The sequence below is a fragment of the Chiloscyllium plagiosum genome, unplaced genomic scaffold, assembly GCF_037043375.1.
Source record: "Chiloscyllium plagiosum isolate Xiang-an unplaced genomic scaffold, Cpla_swu_hap1 HiC_scaffold_4, whole genome shotgun sequence".
Taxonomy (NCBI): Eukaryota; Metazoa; Chordata; class Chondrichthyes; order Orectolobiformes; family Hemiscylliidae; genus Chiloscyllium; species Chiloscyllium plagiosum.
Window position 1 is genome coordinate 128,456,278 of NW_028270142.1, and position 16,649 is coordinate 128,472,926.

The window sequence follows — 16,649 nt, forward strand, 5'->3', positions numbered from 1 at the left end:
CCTTGTTATAGGCAATTATCTTGTCATGATGTCAGAACCCAGACAGTGCAGCATGTTTGTCTTCACCAAATCAATAACTTGAACCTTACAAGGTGTTTAATTTTTGAAAGAAACACGATCAGATATATAATTATATTACTCATTCTGTTGTAACAGTTGAAAGAGAAGACTCTGGTCCATTTCTATTTAATAAAGAGATAGCTGAGTCTAATTAGAATAAATAAAATTGTCTTTCCTTGTTCCCACATTATGTATTCAGAAGCTGTTGTGTCTCTTAGATTGTTTAAAAATGTATTTTCACGAAGAGGTTTGTTGTTTCCACTGGACAGAACATGTGAACCATTTAACTCGTCAGATGAATTCAAATTTACACTTTCAGAAAATTCCAAGTTGTGCTTCAGCTTAGAGTGTATGCTAGTGATATTAATAATAAATATACTGTTTGAAGCTGTCCCTCATGGATAATGCATTATGGTGTCTGTCATCTCCAACATGTCGTCTTTTTTTTAAAAAAGTTTCATATGTCTGTAAACTTATTTTTCAATGTTTTCTATTTTTTTGTTTGAGAAAAAGAGCCTTTGGTTACAGATTGCGTCAATACTTTTTAAAGTTACAATGCCTGGTTGAATGAAATGTCTGAAGAACATACATCTGTAATCTTCAGGAAACCTCTGTTGATTCTTAAAATGAATTTAAATTGAAAACATTAAGCATTTGATGTTATGGATAATTAATTTTCCTTCACATATAGCCACTTATTTTGTTTTTGGACTTTGCATGCCACGTACTTTTCACGTGAAAATCTAGGCAGACTGGTCTGGCATAGCTGCACTCTAGCCATGAATGAATGCCTCAGAAATCTGTCATCCAGAATTTTTCCACCCTGTCTACAGGAGAAGGTCTTGACTTGGATTCATACTCCCAGAAGAGTGCTAAGTAACAGGCACCCTCTTTCAGTCTCAGAATTACAGAGTTTTATTCTGAATGAAATGGATCTTATTGTGTATCCTGTTAGAGCCAAGGCATGCTCAGTGTTCATATAGCACAACTCTCTAAAGTATCTCAAAGCATTTCACATTCTGAGTGCTATTTGGAGATGCAGTGAATGTTGCTAAGTGGACAACAGTGCTACTTGTTTTCTGCACAGGAGAATTCTACGTGTATGCAATAAAGGGAATGACAAGTTGATCTGTTCTGGACCATGCTGATTAAGACAGGATACTGACCAGGGCATACACCTTTGGTGATCTCAAAATGTACCAAAATGCATCAGAACCAACTGCTTTACAAGTGCATCACTATAATTGGAAAACACAATAGCCAGTTGCTGAACAGCTTGGGTTCAATGCAAGAAATAAATGATCAGAGAAAAGCTTGATCAAAGAGATAGATGTTGGGGAGTTAGGTTGCCAAAAAGGAAAGAAAGGTGGGCAGTGGAAAGGTTGAGGAAAGGAATTCCACAATTTTGGGCCTTCACAGCTGAAGCCCACCCACCATATATGTTAAAAATCACACAACACCAGGTTATAGTCCAACAGGTTTAATTGGAAGCACACTAGCTTTCGGACAGTGTCTTCGGATTGAGTCCTCCACTATCACCTGATGAAAGAGCGACGCTCTGAAAGCTTGAGTGCTTCCAATTAAATCTGTTGGACTATAACCTGGTGTTGTGTGATTTTTAACTTTGTACACCCCAGTCCAACACCGTCATCTCCAAATCACCATCATCACATATGGAATAACTAAAATCAGGGATGCTCGAGACTGGAATCGGAGATATACTATGTGTTTGGAGTACCAAAAAGCAGAGGAGATCATTGCAAAGAGTGAGAGAGGCTTCACTATCGAGGAATTTTAAAATCAGTTGCTTCACTGGGAGCCAGTGTAAGAATGATAGTTGAACAGACATATTTTCAAGTTCATACATGGAATTTAAGAACCACAGGTGAGGCTAGCATTCATTGCCCATCACTTGAGAAGGTGATGATGAACTGCCTTCTTGAACTATTGTCGTTCTTGGATTTAGGAACATCCACAGTCTGTTAGGAAGGAGTTCCAGGATCTTGACTCAGTGACAGTGAAAGAATGGCAATTATAATCCTGGGTCAGAATGATGACTGGCTTGGAGGGGAACTTGCAGGTGGTGTCCTCATGCATCACCTCGCCCATCTAGGTGATTAGGATCGTAGCTTTAGAAGATGCTGCTAAAGGAGGCTTGGTGAGCTACTGCAGTGAGTTTTGAAAATGATAAGCACTGCTGCAACTGTGCAGTAGTACACCTTCCATTACTTTACTGATTATTGAGAGTAAACTGATGGAGCAGCAATTGACCATGTTAGATTTGGCTGCTTCTTTGTGTATAGATATGCCTGGGCAACTTTCTACATTGTTGGTAGATGCTGACGTTGTAGTCATGCTGCGGCATGGCAAATTCTGGAGCACAAGTCTTCGAGTACTCTTGCCAGAATATTACAGCATCAAGTGCTTCAACCATTTTTTGATATCACATGGAATTAGTCAAATTGGCTGAAGACTGGTATCTGGAATACCTGAGAAGGCTGAGTTGAATCATCTATTCAACAGTTCTGGTTGAAGATTTTGAAGATTCTTCAGTTTTGTCTTTTGCACTGATGTGCTGTGCTCTCCCATCATTGAGGATGAGAAATTTGATCGGATGTGGCTGGATTTCAGCACATAGATAAAATCCATTGGTTGTGAAATTGCTTAATTCTGTCTGTCATATTGTGCAAATAATGTTTGGCTGGTATTGAGCTATTTATTTACAACAGAGGAGCACACTTCCAGGAAAGTTTCATGCTTCAATGATCTGAGGTAGTATGTAATATGAATCCTTCATACCCTCAGGTCACACACAATGATAATGTGGTGAGATCATGACAGTGTCTCATAGGCATACTGACTGTGAGACATAACATAACAGACAGCTTCGACAATAAAATAAAGAACTGCAAATGCTAGAAATCTGAAACAAAACAAAGTGTTGGGAAATTCAGTAGGTCTGGCAGCATCTGTGGAGAGAAAAACAGAGTTAATGTTTTGAGTCCAGTGACCCAGTTAACTCTGTTCCTCTCTCCACGGATGCTGTCGACCTGAGTTTCTCCAGCACTTTGCCTTTGTTACAGCCAATAACCTATTGGCTTTATTATAAATCAAGAATTAAGACTATTTCTGTCCATGTTCACTGGGAATTTGTAATAGTTTTATTCAGAAATTGTTTGTTTGGATCAACATTTTTAATTTAAGTGGCTCAGTGTGGTTCTGTGCTTTGTGCAGATATTTATTCAGACTACTCCATTGGTTCTGAAAACATTTCTAATTACGTGTTATATCTTTCTCCTTGCTTATACAGGAAAACCCCTCAATGGCTGTTGCCATCAAAACATGCAAAAACTCCACTTCAGATAGTGTGCGAGAAAAGTTCCTACAGGAAGCCTGTAAGTGATGAAAATCCATATTAAGTTGATTTTGTCAAGGGATGTGGAAGTCGTATGCTGAGCTAGAATTAATTGCCCATCCCTAATTGCCCTTGAATTAAAAGGTTAGTTAAGGCATTTCAAAGGCCAGTTAAGGGTCTTTTACTTTGCAATTTAAATATAACACTTGACCTAACTGCTAAGAAAGTGGATTTAATTTAGATAGTTCGAGTTTGAGATAACACAGCAAACCTTCTATGGATGGGGTGGGGGACTGTCTTCTGTTCTGCAAATTTTATTGATTCTTTGAGTAATAGCTAAACTTAATATTTAATGGTACTTTAGCACATGTTGACTAATTTGATTCAGGATGCAACAGAATAATGTCTCAGTGTGATGAAAATCCATATTAATGACTGACTTAAAGGTAAAATCATAAGCTTGTGTTGTTCACAACTTCAAATCCATGAGGTCAACTTTTTAACAATTAATTATTAATAGGAAACGAAGAGAGACCATGGATAAGTATTTAATATCTTTACTCCGAGACGACACATTAGTAACCCAACAATAAAGAGAAAATCAATGCGCAAAAGGGAGGGAGGGACTTGAAGCAATCGTTATCATTGGAGAAAAAGTACAAGAAAAACTGAAGAGGTTGAACCTGATGGCCTGCATTCAAGCATTTTAAGAATGTAGTTGCCGAGATAGTGGAAGCAGTGTTGGTAATTGTCCAAATCCCAGGCTCTGGAATGGTTCCTGCAAATTGGAAAATCAGAAATATAACACCTTCATTCAAGAAAGGAGAGAGACGAGAGCAGGAAACGATAGCTGAATATCTGCTATTGAAAAGATTACTGGAATTCCTAGTCAAAATTATAGCAGAGCATTTTTAAAACAATTGTAGCACAATCAGATTGAGTCAATCTGGCATTGCTGAAGGGCATTCATGTACAACAAGTTTATTAAAGTTCTCTGAGGCTGCAATAATGTAGGATGCAGAAGCATCCAAAAGTTAGAGTGTAGTTGAATTCCCAAAGACATTCTGTGAGATATGCCACAAATAATGGCCTTGCCATTGGCATTCACATCCTAATGAAAATAAGATTTAAAATGTGTCACATAGGTACCACACAAGTTTGTGTGGTAGGGGTAATGTAGCAGCATGGATAGAGGAGTGGCACGATAAAAGGAAACAGGGTCGGGGTATATAGATCATTTCCAGGTTGGCAACTGTAACTAATGGAACGCTGCATGGATTTATAATATGTATCAATGGTTTGAATAGAAGGGCTGAGTGGTGAATAGAATAGACTGAAAGCTGGCATCCATCGGTTAGATGCTCAAGCAGGCCGAGATGGATCATTCATTCGGTGTTTCTGGTTAAATGTGGTTGCAAAAGCTTTGGCTTTGACGAGCTGCATTGTTGAGGATGAAGATGTTCATGGAGCCTACTCCTCCCACTTACTTACTTGTTCCCTGTTAGGACTTTGATGTGAGCCATTCATTAAGCTACCAATAATTGCCCAGAATCTAACTACATTGCTTTGTTACTGACAGAAAAAGTGAACTTCCCCATAAACTCAATAATAATTTGGAAGTTGTACGCTTGCACTAAGCTTTGCACTGCCTTTGCTGAATCCATATCCCACTGTGAGACACTCACACAAGTTGAGATCTTAATATATCAAAATATCTCAACCTGTTTTTCAGGGTTTGGAGATGCCTGTGTTGGACTGGGGTGTACAAAGTTAAAAATCACACAACACCAGGTTATAGTCCAACAGGTTTAATTGGAAGCACACTAGCTTTCGGAGCGACGCTCCTTCATCAGGTGACTGTCACCTGATGAAGGAGCGTCGCTCCGAAAGCTAGTGTGCTTCCAATTAAACCTGTTGGACTATAACCTGGTGTTGTGTGGTTTTTAACTTTGTTTTTCAGGGGGAAGTGTCAGGAAAGAGTTCTAAAATCTTTCTATTGAGTAGCAATTGTTTTATTAAAATTAAAATATAAAAGTGATGGGGCAATCATGCTATTTAATTATTTCAGATGTCTCACTAGATAATCTGCCCACTTACATACATTACTTTGATGTTGCCTTGTCTCCTCTGCTATCAATTTAAATTCATGGTCGTACAACTGAGCATCTTAAAAGTGGATATCACGGGAAATTAAATTTGCTGTCCAAACTAGGCTGCATTCATCTCCATTATTGATCAGGGACCTTTTTAAGTTGATTTTGTCAAGGGATGTGGAAGTCGTATGCTGAGCTAGAATTAATTGCCCATCCCTAATTGCCCTTGAACTAAAAGGTTAGCTAAGGCATTTCAAAGGCCAGTTAAGGGTCAACTGCAGTGCTGTGGGTTCAGAGTCACGTAGGACAGATCAGATAAGGATAGTAGATTTCCCTCCCTAATCTACTGTCGGTAGGCCTTCTAAGTTATGGAATATAACTGTAACCCATCCTTGGAACCTTTAAAGTTAATTTTTTTAATACATAATTTGCCAGAACAGCTTAAATCATGCCCTAGCTAAATTGTATGTAATTGTTCAAAGGGTTCAGTTGTTCATCAGTCGGCATAAAAGAGAGTGAGAGGAAGGACACTAACACAAGTGTATCTGAAGAAAAATAAGCACTTTGCTGCTTTAATAAGCATAAATTGTATAAACAACAACTCGTATGCACATTTTTCCTATGATAATGTAAATTGCAGTTTCACAGCATTGTTACAGTGTAGAAAGAGGCCACTTGGTCTATTGTGCCTGTACCAGTTCTATTACCCAGTGCCAATCTCTGCATACCATTTCTATGCAAATAATCATCCAAAGCCCTCTTAAATGCTCAATTGAATCTCCCTCTATTACATTTCCGAGCAGTGCATTCTATTGTCTAACTAATTGCTATGTGAAAAGGTCTTTTCTTGCCTCAGGGAGGAGAAAGTGAGGACTGCAGATGCTGGAGATCGGAGTCGAGAGTGTGGTGCTGGAAGATGTTTCGGGCATAAGACCTTCATCAGGAAAGAGGCTTGTGGTTCAGGGCTGAGAAATAAATGGAAGTGGGGTGGGCTTGAGGGCGGTGCCGAGTTGGAGACTTGGGACTGGGATAATGTGAGAGGGGAAAAGAGGAAACTGTTGAAATCCACATTTATCCCGTGTGGTTGCAGGGTCACAAGACAGAATATGAGGTGTTCCTCCTCCAGGCAGCAGGTGGCACTGCCCTCCTGACCTGTCCATTACTCCCTCCTCTGACCTATCACCATCTCCCTCACCTTCATTCACCTATTGCTTTCCCAGCTACCTCCCCCCCCGTCCCATTTACCTCTCAGCCCCGACCCACAAGCCTCTTTCCTGATGAAAGGCTTATGCCCGAAATGTCGATTCTCCTTCTCCTCAGATGCTGCCTGACCGGCTGTGCTTTTCCAGCACCACATTCTCGACTTTTTCTTGCATTACCCTTGCTCTGTTTGCCTATCACATTTGCCCTCTTCTTCTTTTTTTTTAATTTCCTGAACTGGAACAGCTTTTCCCTATCTACTTTAGTGAGCCCACTCATAAATTTGAAAACCTCCATTAAACCTCCTTTCAGCTGCCTTCTCTCCAAGGAGAACAGCTCTAACTTGTTCAATCTATCCTCATTTCTGAAGCGATTCTTGTAAATTGCTTCTGCACTCCCTTCAATGCATCCACATCTTTCCTATGATGTAGCGTCCACAGTTATGCACATTAGTCCAGCTGAGGTCTAACAAGTGCCTTGTACATGTTCAGCATCATCTAGCTGCTCTTGTATTCTGTGTTCATAAAGAGGACAACACTGTGTGCTTTATTAACTGCTCTATCCACATGCCCTGCCACCTTCAGTAATCTGTGCACATATACCCCCAGGTCCCTATGTTCCTGCACCCTCTTTGGAGTTATCCCCTTTATTTTACATTCTTCCACCTTTGAGCCTACCCTACCAACTTGTCAATGTCCTTTACAAAGCCTTTTTAATTAAAAGCAATTTGGTTGGATGTGTGTGAAAGGCGTTGTGAACAAGCTGTCATACAGCCTGCAAATAATCATGGAGGTAGTGAAAAGTGGAAAATGTTATTCAGAGCTTGATTATTCTGGCATCCAACATTTCCCCTGACCCCAGTTGTGCCCAAGACAATAATTCCCAACACTTCAACACCCAAAAGCTATTTTTTTCATCATTCTTTGATTAGATACAGGCATTGCTTGCAAAGCCAACATTTGTTGCCCACCTCTATTGGCCTGAGTAGTTAGCTAGGCTATTTTAGAGGGCAGGAGGAGCCAACCACATTCCTGTGAATCTAGAGTAACACAGAAGCCAGACCAGATATGGATGGCAATTTCCTTCCCTAAAACACATTTGTTGACCCGAATGAGTGTTTAACAAAAGTCAACAGTTGTTTCACAGAGACAATCACTGAGACTAGCTTTATATTGAAGATTCATTAACTGAATTTAAATTCCCCCAGCTACTTTATAATTTGAATTTGTCTCCCCAGAGCATTAGATTGAGCCTCTGGGTTATCAACTGCTGATATCACCACAATCTCCCCCTCTTAGATCTGGAATAGCCCTTTCTTGGGCCATTTTAGTCTGATCTCAAGGAGCATCTCCTGTTTCTCGACGACTCATCTCATATATCATACCGTGAGGTATATAAATTCAACCATATTCCTTATTGCATCTTATCTTTGTGCACGTCCTCAGCCTTACAAAGGTAATAGTTACTTTGGTATGTCATAGTAAATTTTAATAGGTTAAGTATTACATGATAAAAATCTCTTGTCACTGGAGAATATTATTAGAAAAGTGACAGATTTTTGTTTTATCTTCTATCTGGGACTCCCTGCCTGTATTGATCAATCATGTTTGTTATGGCATGTTACCTCATTCAGCTGAATATTGAAAAATTTGGATGCAATCTTTACAACTGTCACTGATTCTTCTAAGATTAAACGAACTGTTTGTCACATTAAAAGGTTTGAAATAACATTAGATTCAGCTATCCAACTCTATCTTACTTTTACCATGATGGAAGTTCAAACTTACACTGGTGAAAATAACTGAGAAAGTTGGATTGTTAAGTCAGCGATTGAGCATAGTGAAAGCATTATTCTAAAGCTGGGCACCAGCTCGTTGTAGAGCAAGCCTGCTCTTCAACAAGAGTGTTGAAAATTTTGTGGCTCTTTTTTAATTGAGATTGCTTTTGATGTCATTGAAGCAAAGCTATGGTAAGAGAAAAGTATCATGCAATCTTATAAGGCTTGCTTTTTCCTTCTCCTGGGTGATGGGGTATTTTTTTGATTTGGTGCAGCCCCACACTTCTGGTTTCTAAACAACATAGCCTTCAGCTATGTTGAAGTCTGTGAGATATAAAGATGGAAATATGTTGTGGCATGTCTAAAATTATAATGAAGAACACAGCCATTCACATACTGATGCCAAATATTCTTCTAAGCCTCAGAAGTCTACAATGAATTATATCTAACAATAATTTTTTCCATGTGGATCGTATGCAGAAATCATTTTGCATGGTTGAGATAAAGCTTTATTTTATATGGGTGTGTGTGCCAAGCCCTGCATTTATTGCCTGCCCTAATTGCTCTGAGAAGGCGCAAGTGGGCTGCCGCCTTGAATTGCTGTATAATGTTTTGATATAAGAGAGTGGCTTGCATGGCCACTTCAGGCCAGTTAAGAGTCAGTCACATTTTGATACTGGAGTTATAGATGAGTCAAACCAGATAAACGCAGGAGGTTTCCTTGCCTAACAGGCATGAATGAACCAGTTAGGTTTTTGCAACAATCCAGTAGCCTCAAGCTCATTTTAACTGGTGTCAATTAAATTATCAAAATTACCAAATTGCAGCAGTGTTTGAATTTGTTTTCTCTTAATTATTAAGATAGGTTACAGGATTACTAATCCAGTATATAATAAACTTTGGTGTCTTGTTGAAATTATGGTTTTCTTTCAGTACCTCTCCCATTCAGGTTCCTTACTTATCTAGAAGACTATCCTTTATAGGACCTCTTCCTGTTTTACTACCATGTTTATTCTTATCCAATTATAGCATTCTGATACGCAAATTAAAATGCTAAAGAAATTTCGTGGGTTTGGCAGCATCTGTGAAGTTAATGTTTGATGTCCAACATAACTCTTGTGTGGAACTGATGGGAGGTGGAACTATGACTGGTTATGCTGTTGGAAAAGGTGGGAGGAGGAAGTGGAAAGGAAGGGAAGATCCGGAAAAGGTTAGAGAGTAAGAGAGTTTGGTGATCACATAACAAAAAGTGAAGGGAGTGCTTAGATCCAGGGTAGTCATGATTTGGAGATCCTGGTGTTGGACTGGGTGTACAAAGTTAAAAATCACATGACACCAGATTATAGCCCAATAGGTTTATTTGGAAGCACTAGCTTTCGGACAGGTGCTCCTTCAGGTGGTTAACGAGTTTAAAATCGTAAGACACAGAATTTATAGCAAAAGTTTATAGCGTGATGTAGTTGAAATTATATATTGAAAATGACCTGGATTGTTTGTTAAGTCTCTCATCTTTTAGAATGAACATGTTGGTTTCAGTTCTTTCAAATGTAGATCGTATAACTTTTCTTTAAAAGTTACATTCTCAAGTGAACTTTATCTGGAGCTGACTTGACACCAATTATTAATGCATTTAGGATGCAAGCTGCCCTGTGTGAGACTGTGCCACAATGTTCAGATTGATTCTAATCTAAAAAATGGATTTACAGAATCTTATGTGGATTCATGCAGTTTTTGAGCCAAATAAAATATCATTCTGCAAGTACAAATTCACTGCACAAACGCATATGTGCGTGTGTATGTGGGGTGGGAAGTGTTAGAATCAATCTGAACATTGTGGTACAGACAGTCTTACACAGGGCAGCTCACACCTTAAATGCATTATTTTGGCTGACATGTCACCAATTGTTAAAGTTCATTTGAGAATGTAACTTTTAAAAAAGTTCTGCAATTTACATATGAAAGAAGATGAGAGACTTAACAAACAATCCAGTCTTTTTCAATATATAATTTCAGTTACACCACACTGTAAACTTTTGCTATAAATTCTGTGTCTTACGATCTTATACTCCACAACCACCTGATGAAGGAGCAATGCTCCGAAAACTAGTGCTTCCAAGTAAACCTGTTGGACTATAACCTGGTGAAGTGTGATTTTTAACCTAGATCAGGGTACATGTTAGTAACAGAATAAAAGATCGGCTCTACTGAAAGCAAAGTGAATTCCTAAATATGTTAAAAAAAAATTGATACCCAATTTAGTAGAGCTCATATTGTGTATATTGGAATCTACATATATTAATATACAGTTCTTTGCAGGAAAAAAGAATATGTGTTCTGCGAAGTAGTCTTCCAGTCCGTGTTTGTTTTTCCCACTACGGAGGAGTCCATTTGTAAGCAATGAATACAGTAGGCTTAAATTGAAAGTAGTAAAAGGTAAATTGCTTTGCCACCTGGAAAGAGAATTTGGGGGCTTGGGCAGTAAAGAGCTAACAGGCAAGCATTACACCACCAGAAATTGCCTAAAATGGTGTGATTGGAAGACCATTAGCTTTTGGGGGAAGGGGTTGTGATAGAGTGGATCAGGATGTCCCTTCTGAATGCTGACACTAGAGAGGAACAGGAAGATACTTCTGGTTAATTGTTTGTACATGGAGGCTGGTGGAACTGCAAAGTCAGGAAGAGTTGAATCCCGCCATTATCCTGGGACTTCACCTAACAATGGAGCAGAACTCCGAAAGTTTGTGATTTCAAATAAATCTGTTGGGCTATAACCTTGTTTTGTGTGACTTCTGACCTTGTCCAACACCGGCATCCCTACATCATTGTTCTGGGAGGATGGGGAAAGGGTGATGGCAGACATGCACAAAATGGGTTAGATCCAGCTGAGGTGGCAAGAGACCCTTAGTTGAGGAAAAAGGAAGCACTGTTATGAAAAGAACTTTCAGCAAAACAGATGTAATGATGAAACTGGGAGAAGAGAATGGGGTCCTTAAAGGAAGTAGGGTGTCAGGCGGTATAGTTGAGATAGTAAATAAAATTAATGAACAATTTTGCTGAGAAAAGTGGGGAGTATTTTGGCATAGTTCTGACTCTACCTTGTGGCTTTGATGAATTAGAATGTGAGCCATTGGCCAGACAAGATGCCACCTCTTATCTTAGCAACAGTAATGTCATTTCAAGATAATGAGCATTCTCCACATTTGCCATTTATCAGCCCAAAACTGGATGTTGTCCAGTCTTGGTATATGTGAGCATAGACTGCTTCACTGTGAGAAATTGCGACTGAAGTTCAGCACTGCCAAACTATCAGCAATGCACTCCAATTCTGACCCTGTAATGAATGGAGATCATTGATGGAATAGTTGAAGGTAGTTGGGTCTTAAAGTTGTTAACGTTCTCTTCGGCAGTGGGTATCATATTTCACCATATTAACTGACTTCTAAGTACTAATTAATTACTGCATTGTTACTGTGAGGCATTAAAGCTTGCTGGATATAAAAGATCCCATGATGCTATCTAAAGTGTGTGCTGTCACTGAGCCTTCCAGGGAGCATATTAGTTGTTGCATTAATCTATGTTAACTCATTTCATCTCAAAAATTTTGAACTATCGTAGGTGCTTGGTGATCTCCTAGGAATGTCTTTGGGGCGATGTAGTGGCTCAGTGGTTAGCACTGCTGCCTCGCAGCACCAAGGACCTGGGTTTGATTTAAGCCTCTGCTGACTGTGTGGAGTTTGCACTTTTTCCCAGTGTCTGCGTGAGTTTCCTCTGTGTGCTCCAGTTTCCTGCCACAGTGCAATGATATGCAGCTTAGGTGGATTGGCCATGCTAAATTGTCCATAGTGTCCAGGGATGTGTAGGTTGGATGGAATAGCCATTATATCAGAGTTACAGGGATAGTGTAGGACGGGAGTGAGTTAGGATGGGATGCTCTTCAGAGAGTTGGTGCGGACTTGTTGGGCCAAATGGTCTGGTGCCACAGATAGGGATTCTATATAAAAAAAACACTTGCATAGAAACATTCTATGTGATAGGATCCTGTATAATTGCAATTCATTTTTGTGCAGAGCGAGTGACGAAGGTATCACATCACCTCAGCGATAACTAGTACTCTTTATTCCTAAAGAAAACAAGTATTTTGTGCACTTTTTTTAAAAGTACCTTGCCCCAATCATTTGTTCTGTTTTTCTTCTTTTATTTTCTTTTTTTTTTTCTTTTTTTTTTGCCCCCACACTCCTGCCTAACTGCGGTAGTGCTTATTTTTCCCCAGCACCCATGCTGTGTGTGTGTAGGTGTGAGACACAGTGAAAGACACAAGGTGGACGAATCTTTATTTAAATTTCCACCACCAGGAAGAAAGGAAACACCCGAGTGGCCAGTGACAAGCAGTGCCCTTCACATTAAAGGGCAATGCTGAGTGATCAAACAGTGAAGGGCAGGGCAGGGGTTAAATCAAAATAGAGTTGGAGGGGGAACCCAATCATTTGTTAATTGTATTTCAATTGTGTTTAATTATTAGCAAGTGAGGGACATTAATTGTGGACAAAACAAAAGCAACTGCTTAAAAAACTGGCTGAATTAGGTGGTGCCTGCTTTTAGTGTTTACTCTAACTATATGTCAGACAGGGAGGGACCTCTAATGGTGCAGTGATAATGTCCCTACCCCTGGACAGAAAAGTCTGGGTTCAAGTTCAGGGTTCAAGATGTGTATTAAATCTCTGAACAGGTTGATTAGAAAAATAGGTTAATTACAAAATGTAAGACTGGGTAGAATATTGACTTCTGTACATTCTTCACTACTTGGCTTATTCCTAGACGGGGTACTCTAATTTCACATATTGTTTCCATTTGAAGATGACACACCTTCTGTTTGGCATTTGGATTTGTATTTAACCACTTCATGTCACTAGGTGATAGGTGTATTGCTGTCTTCAGTTGTGGGCAGAGTTACATTATCAGTTGCCACTTCACATGTTAAATCAGAATTTACACTTCTATCCTGGACACAAGGTTGTGGAGATGCCTTTAAATAATAGCGGGATTGTGTCATTTCACTGGAATTTTGTTTTGATTTTGTAATTCAGCTGTGAACAATTGTTTACAAAACAAACTGATTGTTTTGACCATCAGTGCATTCTTCCTAATTGGCCAGTGTTTTGGATTGAAAGGATTAAACAGCCACCAGATGGTTCAAATTAAGTTCATTGGCTTCAGGGTTGCATTACTATTTTGCATATGCATTTAATAATTATACTGATGCTTAGACATTTGACATGCCATTCATGTAGGGGTTCTCTTAACGTTTTTGGTGAAATTTTGTGTTTGCTGTTTAGGTACAGAACAACAATGTTGAGTGATTTGAATGGTGGTTTTTTTTCTACATTGTCTTCAAGGAATAATCAAATGTCTGCCAAACTTTTTCTGATGGCTCAACTGAACATGGAGTTGATGATGGCAAGAACTGCATCAGTGCAAAATAATATTCTGCCGTTATGTTGTATGGTATTTGATGTACAGGTTGATATAATTGATGGAGATGTTTAGACCAATTCGTGTTGGTTAATTTTTAGTTTTATTTCTTGAAATGAAATCAGAAATCTAGCAATCTCTTCGGGAGAATCTGCACATGTTGGTTTATTTTAATCTTTGAAGACAGAAATTTATAGGTTTTTGTTAGATCAAGCTCACAAAAGACATTGTGCAAAGGCAGATAATGGAATTAGTATGTAGATCAGCCTCAGTCTAATTGACTGACTGGTTCAAAGGACTTATACCCGAAACCCAATTCTCCTGCTCCTTGGATGCTGCCTGATCTGCTGTACTTTTCCAGCACCACACTCTAGACTCTGATCTCCAGCATCTGCGGCCTTCACTTTCTCCTGGTTCAAAGAACTGAATGGCTCCTGGATCTGATATTCCCACTGCAGTATTGATTTTCCTCCTTTATTCAGTTAATAAAACATGTCTTTGCCAAAAATAACAAATGCTTATTTCCTTTCTTAAAGTGACAATGCGGCAGTTTGACCATCCTCATATAGTGAAGCTGATTGGCGTAATTACAGAAAATCCAGTCTGGATAATTATGGAACTGTGTACCTTTGGAGAGGTATGATTGTATTCACTGACAGATTTGTTCAGGAACATGTATATATGATGAAAGAGTCTATCTGTTGTTAAAATATATATTAATTTAGAATGACATGGAATAGTTCAGGATTGGAAGCACATATTTGCAAAATAGATATGTATGACAAATTTAATGGAATTCCTGAAAATTAAGAGATTCATCTGAAGAATTAGGAGGAATATTTGGTGGATGATATATACGTAAATTATCAAACTCCATTTAAAAGGATGATAAGATTTAATTAGAGAGTTGTGAACCTCGGGAATTCACTCCCACAAGAAGCTGTTGGGGCCAGTTCATTAAATATATTCGAGAGGGAGCTGGACATGGCCCTTGTGGCCAAATGGATCAATTGATATGGCGAAAGACAGGAATGGGATACTGAGATTGCATGATCAGGCCTGAATGGTAGTGCAGGCTCGAAGGGCCAAATGGCCTACTCCACCTATTTTCTGTGTTTCTATAAAGATAGTTTATTGACTTTTTAAAAGTTGTATTAGAGTTAAAATATTTACCTATTCCGTAGAATATCCATATCCTAACAATCTTATGTGTACAAAAAGTGATTATCTTAAATTTATGCCCATTATTTAGTGAATAGTGTCTGGCAATTCAGTGTAATGTGTCAAGCGTGTGGGTGGAATAAGCTGGCCTGTTTTTGAGTGCTAGTTTGCTTCTCATTTTAATTGGGCCTGTAACAAAAGCAAAGGTGACCAAAGCATTGCAACAACTACTGAGACGTTGCCCTGTTGAACGTCAGAAAACATACTTGCAATCTGACAAGGACAAAACTGGTATCTCTGGCTGAACACATCTACCTTGAATTTCAGTGTGGTTTCAGAACAGGAAAATCCACAAATTACATCATCCTCCCATTATGGCAGATTCAAGAGAAATGCCACAAACTGAAGAGGCTACTGTATGTTACCTTCATTGTTCTCACCTAGACATTTGATCATTGGAACAGAGGCAAGACTCGTGAAGCTTCTGGAAAAAAATCTGTTGCTGCAGGATGTGATCTGCTCTTGAAATAATGGATCAGATCAGTTATGAGGAGGATTATAACAGAATGTTTTGTGATCCTCACTGGAGTCACTGAGAGTTCTTGCACTCTCATTCGCCACCATATTCATCTCCGTTGCTGCCATATATCTTCAGGTCATCTGCAGAGGGTATCCACCAGAATTGACAGAAATCTGTTCAACCTTGCTCACTTTAGATGCAAGACAAGGATATACCAAGTCCTCTCGCAAGAGTTACTCTACATGGCGGACACTCCGCTAGCACTCCACGCTGCAAAACATTTCAGCAAATGAAACACTATTGGGATTGCAAGGCAAATGTCATGGAACAGGATGTTGTCATACTACCATCTGTCAGCTTTGATGATATGAGGTTGTTGACAGCTTCATCTATCTCAGTTCCACAAATACTAGCAATCTGTTACTTGATACTGAAGTTGACATGTGCAAGGTATGAGTTGCAACTGTTACGACAAAGTTTGAGAGTGTAGAATAACAGTGGTCTGACTGAGAACACTACATTGTGAGTTTATACAGTTATAGAGATGTACAGCACGGAAACAGACCCTACAGTCCAACTGGTCCATGCCGACCAGATATCCTAACCTAATCTAGTCCCATTTGCCAGCACTTGGCCCATTTCCCTCTCAACCCTTCCTATTCATATACCCATCTAGATGCCTTTTACATGTTGTAATTGTACCAGCCTCCACCACTTCCTCTGGTAGCTCATTTCATACATGCACCACCCTCTGGGTGAAAATGTAGCCCCTTAGGTCCCTTCTAAATTTTTCCCCTCACCCTAAATATAAACTCCTCCACTCCAGGGAAAAGACTTTGCCTATTTACCCTATCCATGCCCCTCATAATTTTATAAACCTCCATAAAGTTATCCCTCAGCCTCTGATGCACCAGGGAAAACAGCTAGAGCCTATTCAACCTCTCCCTATAGCTCAAATCCTCCAACCCCAGCAACATCTTGGAGATCTTTTCTGAACCCTTTTCAGTTTCACAA

The 16,649-nt window shown here is 39.3% G+C and overlaps 1 protein-coding gene across 14 annotated transcripts in view; it reads left to right on the plus strand.

Moving 5' to 3' along the window:
• The window catches only part of LOC122548888 (focal adhesion kinase 1), a 511,554-nt gene that overhangs the window by 374,415 nt on the left and 120,490 nt on the right, over positions 1-16,649 (plus strand). For all 14 annotated transcript variants that reach the window (XM_087986664.1, XM_087986658.1, XM_043687803.2 and 11 more), the window contains 2 exons: positions 3,371-3,455; positions 14,491-14,591. In XM_087986664.1, the coding sequence (XP_087842790.1) occupies positions 3,371-3,455; positions 14,491-14,591 (186 nt within the window). The remainder of the gene's footprint in view (positions 1-3,370; positions 3,456-14,490; positions 14,592-16,649) is intronic.